The sequence below is a fragment of the Panicum virgatum genome, chromosome 1K, assembly GCF_016808335.1.
Source record: "Panicum virgatum strain AP13 chromosome 1K, P.virgatum_v5, whole genome shotgun sequence".
Lineage (NCBI taxonomy): Eukaryota > Viridiplantae > Streptophyta > Magnoliopsida > Poales > Poaceae > Panicum > Panicum virgatum.
In genome coordinates, this window is record NC_053136.1 from 52,256,536 (window position 1) to 52,265,703 (window position 9,168).

Below are 9,168 nucleotides of genomic sequence, written 5' to 3' on the forward strand. Positions count from 1 at the left end.
TTGCTGCTTTCGCTGCCAGTTCAGTGTCTCTGGCCTATCTGACGGGCCGCGTGTACAATCCTCGAGCAGTCAGCCACTCAAGTCTCCAAGCAAATCTAACGTTTGCAAGGGCAACATCGGAAGTAGGAACGTTGTGCTTTAACAGCACCGTTTTACTGTCAGTGACGAGAACTTGACTGAGTTGTGCCACAAGTAATTCCATAAACCTGATATATCACGGCCACGCAGTGTTAAAGTTGAACAGGGTTTACTAAGAACACCAGTGTGCTGTATGTAGAACAGGATTTATTTCAGTACTTAAGAGGCAAGGCTCTATCCAGAATTGCAACGCGAATTACTGAGCACTGAGGACCTCAATCTCGAACACCAGCACCGAGTTTGGTTGAATTCCCCAGGCAGGAAATCCGCTGGCTCCATAAGCATAGTCTGGGGTGCACTGAAGCAAGAATACTCAAGTATCAGGTGCCAAGATACAGCTACGACAAATTATTTTGAGCTAGAGAAAACAGCAATGTAGATTTATACTTTATATGGCAAAAATGCATTGCAAAAGGCCTAAAAATCCACAATAAAAGCATGCTTTGTTTTTGAACAAGTTACTTCCATCAAGAGAGAAAACTGCCATGAATAACAGCATTTCAAAGTTGCAGTACAGATGAAATGCAAGCCGGAAGAGTAAAACAAACACATTCAGGCAATCAAGCTAATTTAACATCTCAGAAGTATACCTGGATACGAGCAACTTCACCCACTTGCATGGTCATAACTCCCTCATCCCATCCTATAAGAAACAAAGCAGTTAGCGCAACCTTGATGTGAAACTGGACGAGTCTGGGACTGCCCATGAACAATGACAGATCACTTCTGGGTGAAAAATAACTAAAAATGGTTCAAAGATGCCCAACAGAGCTTCAGCCTTCAAAAGAGTTACTACTTCATCAAGGAAAACATGACTGACAACCATAGCTTAAAGAGAATATAAGAAGCAAAGGCAAACAGTGCAAGTTTGGAGCTCTATTACAAATAAAACATCATCAGAAGTAAGTTCATGCTGCATTTATTAATAAATATCGAATGTACAAGTTTGATGAAAGAATACAATATAAAACAAGTCCGGAAGCAATCATAGTGGTTAGACAATTGAACCCTTGACAAACCATAAACCTAAGTGATGAATCATTAGAGGTGATGGCAATACAACTAAACTAAATCAAATTAGGAATATGTGTGAAGATAATTAACAGTGATTATGTAATATTTGAACAGAATAACATTGTGACATGATTACCTTTGATCACTGAACCCAGACCAATGTTGAAACTGAATGGCTGCTGACCTGGGTCCTTGGTGCTGAAAGGAACAACAGCAGAATATGAACATAGAACAGATTAAATTACTCACATATATAAATACTACAGGAAATCTGCAACACCCCACCCCCAAAAAACATTACAAGAACAGAAAACATCCCCATTATTGTACACATGCTTACAGCAGCGATGCTACAGTTGGATGTAAAAACAAAGAAATAGATTTATCCTTTACCTCCAAAATTTCTTGGATAGATCACGATCCTTCCCTGCAGAAAACAGAGTAGCAATAAACAAAGGTCAGCCAACAATTACTGCAGAGTAGATATTGTTGCTGTTGCTGGTCATAGAAAAGACGATTGTGTTGTTGGTCATAGAAACGAGAACGAGAAACGAATTATGGCGGCATAAAAAGGTTCGCTTGCAACTCTGAATCAGATCGATCTCAATCAAAGTTTTAAATCGCAGGCTATGACATTTAGCGGAAGCCCTTCCAAAAAGCTAAGAAAGCTATAGCGAAAGCTATAGCGGAGCTATCCATTTAGCGGTTTGCAAAAAAAACATGGAAAATATGGCCAATAACATGAGTCATGCGACTAATTCCAGCAAACTTTCCATAGCCATACGTCCATAATAAGATCAATTCAATCACCGTGTTCGGCTGGTGGGTAGGGCTCCAGCCCTACAGTAATTCCCTCTCACACCACTCCAGCTCCAGCCTCCAGCCACCAGCCAGGTAACAGTGTTTTTCTCACACCACTCCAGCTCCAGCCTCCAGCTCCAGCCTGCCGAACGCGGTGAATACTTCAAGTAGCAGTACTAGTCTACTACAGTACATAACATCCAAAGTTTAGAGTTCCAGACTTTAAGTGCATAACAAAAATAACAATTACAACGATAAGCCGACAAGTAGGCATACTAATAAGCAAAGCAAATGAAAGACACAACAGCGGTAGGTACATCGACAGCCAGCTAACAATGCCAAATTCTTCACTCAGTCAGAGGAGACCGACTTATCATCATCATCTGCATCTGAGCATGAAGGTGATGGCATGTGAAGGTCAAGTTCAATATCATTTTCAGACTCCGAAGAGGAAGTAGAAGTAAGCTCTTCTTCATCCATGATAGTAATCAGCCTCTTTCTCTTCCTATTACCGTGGTGCTGGACACCTCTCTTCCTTTTCTGTTGTGATGTTGCTGCTGCTCCCTGTGATGATGATGCACCGTGACCTTGAGCACCTGAAGGTTGTTGCTGTTTTTCTGCAGATTCATTTGGCACAATATCAGTGACCCAGTCATTGTCTTCATCATCTAGAACATCAGCTACTGTTTTTTCAATGGGGTCTCTGCTCTTATTGTCTTTCTTTTGCTTGAGTCTAGAGTTGAATTTGACAAAGACAAGGTCCTTCATCCTATTATGTTGCAGCCTATTGCGTGTCTTTGTGTGGACCTAAGAAATACAAAATGCAGTAATAAAAAATACAAAACGCTATGCAGTTTAGCGCCGCTAAATCACCAGTAGCTGCAATAGCGCCAATATGGAAGATTTCGTAGCGCGAGGCACCATAAAACGCTATTAGCCCGCTAAATTCCGCTAATAGCCCGCGATTTTAAACCTTGATCTCAATCCTACGACTGAACTTTGCATCCTATGCATCTACGCCGAGGGGGGAAAGCCGCCGTTTATTCATCAAGGCTATTCTTTTGATCAGCATGAGATGGATCTGGAAGCATCTGAAGCTAAACCCAAAAGCGATGCGGATCCAAGAAGAACGGAGTAGGGCAGAGGTTTATGGGATGAAGGGAAGGGGCGAACCGTAGCCGGTGCAGTGGACGGTGACCTTCTGGCCCTTTGTCGGCTTGGGGCCGGTGCCGGCTCTCAGGATCTCCTTCTCGAAACCCATCCTTCTCTTCTTCTCCTCCGACTGTCTCCTCGACTCGACGGCTTTCTGCGGGCGGGCGGCGGCGTTTCTCCTGTGAATTGCGACCGGAGGTAGTGGGGCTATATTAATCCCGAGATGCTTTTATCAGTTTATCACCTCGGGATGCAAAGTGCACTTGTCTTTATCCCTTGCGACCTTTTCCTCCGCCGTTCGATGGATACTGAGAGGCCATCTGGAGGGACCGTCCAAAACAGCTTTTACTTTCTTACAAAACAAAAGGGCTCTACTATAATATCTAATTTATTTTAATCCGAATTTATAAATGACTTCACCCTACAGTAAATATCTGTGTGCAAAATAGTTAAAGCTGAAACCAGAATAAATTCTTCTAAATAGATCTTTATACAAAATTTTATCTTAGGCCTTGTTTAGTTCTCCATAAAAAAATTTACATATCAATCACAATCAATGTTTGGATACATGCATGATGCATTAAATATAGACGAAAAAATTGGTTTGCACAAATTACCTGTAAATTATGAGACGTATTTATTTAGCCTAATTGGTCCGTGATTAGACAATATATTGTTACAGTAACCATGTGCTAATGATATATTAATTAGTTTTAATAAATTTATCTGGTAGTTTATAGACGAGTTTAGTAATTAGTTTTGTTATTATTCTATGTTTAATACTTCAAGAAAAAATTTTATTTCAAAAACTTTATCTCGGAAAACTAAATAAGACCTAATAAAAATACTTTACTGCTGTATTGTATGCAATGTAGCTAGATTGCAAATTTCTTTCTTCAAATGGTCGTACAACGGACCTGGTACTTATAATCATATTTTGACTTTTCGAATGATTTGCTCTCTCTCCTTTCCTCAAGGCAAACGTCGAACTCTAGATACAGTGTTTATTTCCTCAAGTAAAGAGTGGAAAGTCAATTTCGGATTTTATAACTAAAGGTTTGAATGTCTACTCGCTTCAGCTCTTTTACGCCCTCAAGGCAAAGGTCGAGCTCTAGGTACAATGTTTATTTCCTCAAGTAAAGAGTGGAAAGTCAATTTCGGATTTTATAACTAAAGATTTGAATGTCTACTCGCTTGAGCTCTTTTTTTTAATGGATGTAAGATCTATAATTTTATTTAGTATGGATAGGATCTTCCAGCTGCTTTAAAGATTAAAAGGAAATCAGGTGAATTGAATTAGTGCCGAATTAGCTGCTGTGAGGCGATGACAACGCCATGACTATTTGACATTCCAGGATATTTGAAGTTCACTTGTTTCCAACTTTAATTTGATGTTATTCTTCCATTTGTATATGAAACCCACCCAAAAGAGGAGAAAGACGAGCAACCGAGCCAGAATTCCGGTCCCACGTACCAGAATTCACAGCATCCCATCACCACCGTCCGTACCCACGAAACCATTCCAAGGCTGTTCTCCGTCCCAAATCCCCACGCGAACCTCCCAATTCCGCACCAAAGATCCCACCGGCGGCCACCGCCGATGGAGACCTAACAGCAGAGCCACCCCCTCCCCAGCCCAGCCGGGCAGATCCACCTCCATGGAGACCGAGCGGATCCGGGAGCTCGTCCTCCTCACGCTGCGCGCGCTGCCCGCCCGCCTCGCCTTCGTGGGTGGCAACCACACCGCCGCCCGCTTCTGCACCCGCTAAGCTCGCCTCCCTCCCCCCCGCGCCGGCCTTCTCTTCGTCGCCGTCTCATACGGTAAAACCGAACACTCCTTGCTCAACCCACGCGCCCACACCATGCGGGGCGACACTGTCGTGATCCGGCTGCCCGGCCCGCGCGCCCTCCGCGTGCTCGCGCGCTCCGTGCTCTTCGCCGCCGCGCTGCTCTTCCTGCCATGGCTCCGCGCTGCCGAGGCTCCGGCCCGGAGCCACACTGTCGACGCCTGCGGCGCTGCCGCCGCCCAGGCGGAGCTCCTGCTCCGCGACTTGCGCCGCGAGGGCCTGCTCGCCCCCGGCACCCGCGCCGTCGTCCTAGCCTCCTATGGAGGCTGCGACGCGCCCGCCCCGATGAAGGACCAGGACAGCGTCCTGCGACCCGCCTCGCTGCGGCGGATGCTGATGTTAGGGGACTCGTCAGTAGACTTTCTGCTGGATTTCGGGTACTTCGACGAGGAAGGTGACAGGTTCGCCTTCGCCGATCGGGTGCTCAAGCATGGCGGCATCCTTGCCGCCCCAATTGACTCGTTGAGCGTGCTCAGCTTGCCGCAGAACTACTGCGTCATCTACATCCGTCGGTCTGCTGAGGTTTTTGTTGGGGTCAAGAAGATTGCGCCCGCCGGCGACAATGGCAATGCCGGCACAAGAATGGATCTGTCATCAGTAACTTCCCTGAAGGAAGGTGTTGTTTCCAGTGAGCCACCTGAGACTGCCAGCCTTGAACTCAAGAACATGGGGCGGAAGCTCCTACTTTCTGATATCAGTGGAACTCGAGCAGCACACGATCGTAGAGGATCGTTCCAGATGCTCCAGCAGGACCTTCAGAGTTGATTCAGCAGCTTTATGAAATGTGAAGAAGCTAAAGCCTGCAGCATCGTCTGGCTTGCAATTGCAGCATAAGCTTCCAGCTTTCCAGGAGCGCAGAGGCAGAGCAGGCGGCAGCAGCACATCCGCACATGAGTTGGCTTGAGACTCGATGTTGAATTGAGTTTGGTATTTGTTCTGTTTGTCGCTGTGTTTTCGTTCTCCGTGTCGGTCGTTTGAGTGTCGGCTCCGCGCACTTCGCCTGATAATAAAGTTTCTCATGTATCATCTGAGCTCAGCTTTGATTCTTTTTTCTTTCATTTCATTTTTGCCAATCATTTGTCTAAATCAAAGAAATCCATGGGTGTCTGAGGCAGGAGCAAATCTGATGGTGATGGCCTGAAAACAAGCTCGGACTCTGCTAGTAGGGCAATTTGTACATTCTGCAGGTTACCAGCAGCAGCTCCGACGCACTGGGGGACATGATCTCCAATAATCACTCTGTTCGCTGAGTTAGAGTAGTGTGAGAGAAAAATACTGTTGACCGACTGGCTGCTGGACAGAGTGAATAAGACCGTACCCCACCCTGCTTTCTTGGATCCTTTTTAAAATTGCTGCTCAGCTTTCGTTCTAGCTGCTAGAATGCAGCTGACAGTTATCCACACACTCTACACTATTGGTCATAGGAATGTACGTGAGTTTGCACAAGATCATAGATGCAAAAAATGAAAATAGTCTGCTGAACTCAGGACATCAACTAGGGCATTGGCAAGACAACATACAAAAACCGGGATTCTGGCAATTTTGAGATGTTCAGAGTTCAGGCAGCACAATGTGTATCCCCAACAAATACAAGAATATACAGAACAATATCCCACAGGGCAGTCTTATTTCAACGATTACAGAACCAGGACACATTTTCCTTTACAACGGAGATCACAGAGCAACCCTCCTCCCTCGGCAGCAGACTGACAAATGTGATGCATGGTCTTCAGATGCAAAATGTCCAATATTGTACAGGATTACAAATGACACAATAGCAACCTCAAAACACTTGATCGAGGGTAGCTCAAGGCCTCAAGTCCCCTTGATCACAACAACAGGGCAACCCACATGGTTGATGCAGTAGTTGCTCACACTCCCCAAGAACATCCTGTACAGAGGCATCAATTTAGAGGGCGGCTTTAATTTGATATACAAATCGAACAACAAAGAGAAGAGTATTCAAAGAAATGTGAAGAGGCAGTATTAACCAGAGCCCTGAATGACTAACACAGGGTTTACAGACAACTGGCTGCAAAATTTGATCAAAAAATAAATGCCAATGCAGCTCAATGGATGCACTCAGTGCCAGATGCTAACCGCAACACACAATCATAACTGCTGGTACGTATTCAGACTGACATTCAAGCAGATAGCTGCGCTATTGCACAAACCAGGAAGGTGCTTCACTTTCTTTGATGTTTTGTTTACACATGGTATACAGAGAAGCACCCTAACCATAAATATCTTCTAATTCATAATGAAAAGGAGTCTTATGTTCCAACATCAACATATTTACTGCATCAACAAAATGAATTTTATGTTCCAGCATCAACAATTCAACATCAGTGATGATAGGCATACCAACAAATTTTATACAGTTGAACTTGGGAATACAGTCTGAAATTTCCATCCACTGATGAGAAAGATTAAAACCAAAAATTTCCTCGCAGTTCACATTATGCGCCTTTAAGGCTTGATCGAATTAATAGAAAAACAAAGGGACCAATCTTCTGGAAGCACAATTTCACACAAAACACCATTTTCCGAGCAATGGAATTTAAATTTGGGTTTTTCTCGGCTCTCCTTTTCTAATTGTTGTTTCGATGCCCACAAGGCCACAACATTTTCCTCGGTTATCTGCTTTCAGTCCATGTTGCTTTCTGATGTATCTATATACTCCCTCCGCTCCGAAATATAGATCGTTTTAACAAATCTAGATGCATAATTTTCACTATGTATCTAGATATAATGTTTGGCAAGATGCATAGCAAAAGCTATGTATTTAGATTTGCCAAAACGATCTACAATATTTTGGAACGGAGGGAGTATGTTATGATCTCCAATGGACTGAAAACTAGTTGGCTCCACTTCCTACTTTCCTAGAGAAAGGCACCATGTGATATCCATGGGACAAAGAGGCTGTGCCCAGTTAAGCAACACAGCATCGAAATCAGCAGCAATTTTAGCTAGCTAGCAAAGCACAAGACAAGGATCTCATATCTACCTCTTGAGCGGCCCAATGGCTCGGCACCCCATGACGAGCAGATCGGCGTTGCGGTTGGCCGTCACCTCGCATATCTTCTCCTTGGGATCACCCACGATCACCTCCGTCTTCACCTCCACCTTCAAGAGACAATCCCCAATCAGCAAACACGAACATTCGGAATTGAACCTGTTGCAGGTCCTCTTACATTTTTCTCGGAGCAAATCTCGAGGGCGTGCTCCAGGATGGCCTGCGTGATCCGCCGCTGGTGCGCCTCGATGGCCTGCGTGAACGCCGGCACCTCCAACCCGCCTGATCAATCCACCCGGCCCAGGAACACCAGTCAAGCACGCACCAGACGGGCAGGCAAGAGCTACCGCAAGGAGCACGAGGGTTGAGCGAGACGAGATTCGGCTTGCTTACTGGGTCCGCCGAAGGGGATGGGCGCCGGGTTGAGCCCGGCGGCGATGTTGGGCGGCGGCTGGACGTGGAGCACGGCGAACTCGCCGTCGGGGCGGAGGCGGAGGTTGTCGAGCGCCCACCGCAGCGCGTTCATGCTCTCCTCGCTGCCGTCCACCGACACCACCACGCTCCCCAGATTGCCGGTCGCCATGGAGATCGAGCTCGGACTCCCCCCGCCCCTTGGATCGGCGAGAGGTCAGGTCAGGCGCACGGCACGACGCTCGATGGATTTGGCTTCAAAGTTGCGTGCCGCCGCCTCCTTCCCCTTCCCTGCAGACCCTGCTGCTCGCTGGCTTGGCTTGGCTAGTCCGGTCTGCGACGATCCAAGAAGCCGTGTCATCGTGTGGATCTCGCGAGGCACATGGAGCGACGTGGCACTCCGGTCGTTGGAAGCACGCGCGCTTCTGATCGAGCTATACGAGCACCGGTCAGTACATATATGGAACATTAAATGCAGCATAGTCTAATTAATTAGTACAAAATAAATTTTTTAAATTTAATTAGTTCATAATTAAATATTATTTATTAAATAATGATGAAATGTGTTATAGTACCAAAATACCAAAATTAACAATTTTCACCAACTAAACAGGACCTAAGCAACTAGAGTATGAAGTTTTGGCAAGTTTATTTGCCATCCTTCTAGAACTAGTTTTAGCTTACCTGTTTTTGTTTGATCTCGAAACTAATCCGAGACTTGTCTGCACGGTTCAAGTAGACCTACCAGGCTACCACGCTATCATCAGAGATGACCGGCTGTTTTTTAGT

At 45.5% G+C, this 9,168-nt stretch overlaps 3 protein-coding genes across 4 annotated transcripts; 1 reads left to right on the forward strand and 2 right to left on the reverse strand.

The window, feature by feature from the left end:
• Positions 1–123: 123 nt before the first annotated feature.
• Positions 124–3,347, reverse strand: LOC120642519 (peptidyl-prolyl cis-trans isomerase FKBP12-like). 2 transcript variants are annotated; one of them, XM_039919084.1, is made up of 6 exons: positions 3,127–3,347; positions 2,466–2,570; positions 1,546–1,579; positions 1,289–1,350; positions 729–781; positions 124–436 (listed from the first exon to the last, which is right to left on the reverse strand). In XM_039919084.1, exons 1-6 carry the CDS (start codon positions 3,212–3,214, stop codon positions 335–337), a joined length of 444 nt encoding a protein of 147 aa, XP_039775018.1. In that variant the 5' UTR covers positions 3,215–3,347; the 3' UTR covers positions 124–334. The 2 variants fall into 2 exon arrangements, with proteins under 2 accessions (XP_039775018.1, XP_039775027.1); XM_039919093.1 differs by lacking the exon at positions 2,466–2,570 and having other exon boundaries at positions 3,127–3,332.
• Positions 3,348–4,566: 1,219 nt separating this feature from the next.
• Positions 4,567–5,988, forward strand: LOC120642530. The gene has a single exon (XM_039919104.1). The coding sequence runs from the start codon at positions 4,968–4,970 to the stop codon at positions 5,715–5,717; it is 750 nt and encodes a 249-aa protein (XP_039775038.1). The 5' UTR covers positions 4,567–4,967; the 3' UTR covers positions 5,718–5,988.
• A 481-nt stretch (positions 5,989–6,469) lies between these two features.
• Positions 6,470–8,801, reverse strand: LOC120642539 (universal stress protein PHOS34-like). The gene is made up of 4 exons (XM_039919115.1): positions 8,362–8,801; positions 8,147–8,250; positions 7,960–8,078; positions 6,470–6,843 (listed from the first exon to the last, which is right to left on the reverse strand). The coding sequence occupies exons 1-4, from the start codon at positions 8,549–8,551 to the stop codon at positions 6,768–6,770; spliced, it is 489 nt and encodes a 162-aa protein (XP_039775049.1). The 5' UTR covers positions 8,552–8,801; the 3' UTR covers positions 6,470–6,767.
• Positions 8,802–9,168: the final 367 nt, after the last annotated feature.

Bases quoted from the DNA above. Each gene is read 5' to 3' on its own strand.
- LOC120642539 (XM_039919115.1), bottom strand. From the start codon at position 8,551: ATGGCGACCGGCAATCTGGGGAGCGTGGTGGTGTCGGTGGACGGCAGC. The intron at 8,251-8,361 runs GTAAGCAAGCCG...TGGATTGATCAG, and splicing joins CATCCCCTTCGGCGGACCCA to GCGGGTTGGAGGTGCCGGCG. The intron at 8,079-8,146 runs GTAAGAGGACCT...TGTCTCTTGAAG, and splicing joins AGATTTGCTCCGAGAAAAAT to GTGGAGGTGAAGACGGAGGT.
- LOC120642519 (XM_039919084.1), bottom strand. From the start codon at position 3,214: ATGGGTTTCGAGAAGGAGATCCTGAGAGCCGGCACCGGCCCCAAGCCG. The intron at 1,580-2,465 runs GTAATAGGAAGA...TGTTTTCTGCAG, and splicing joins GAGAGGTGTCCAGCACCACG to GGAAGGATCGTGATCTATCC. The intron at 437-728 runs GTATACTTCTGA...TTCTTGCTTCAG, and splicing joins GTGAAGTTGCTCGTATCCAG to TGCACCCCAGACTATGCTTA.
- LOC120642530 (XM_039919104.1), top strand. From the start codon at position 4,968: ATGCGGGGCGACACTGTCGTGATCCGGCTGCCCGGCCCGCGCGCCCTC.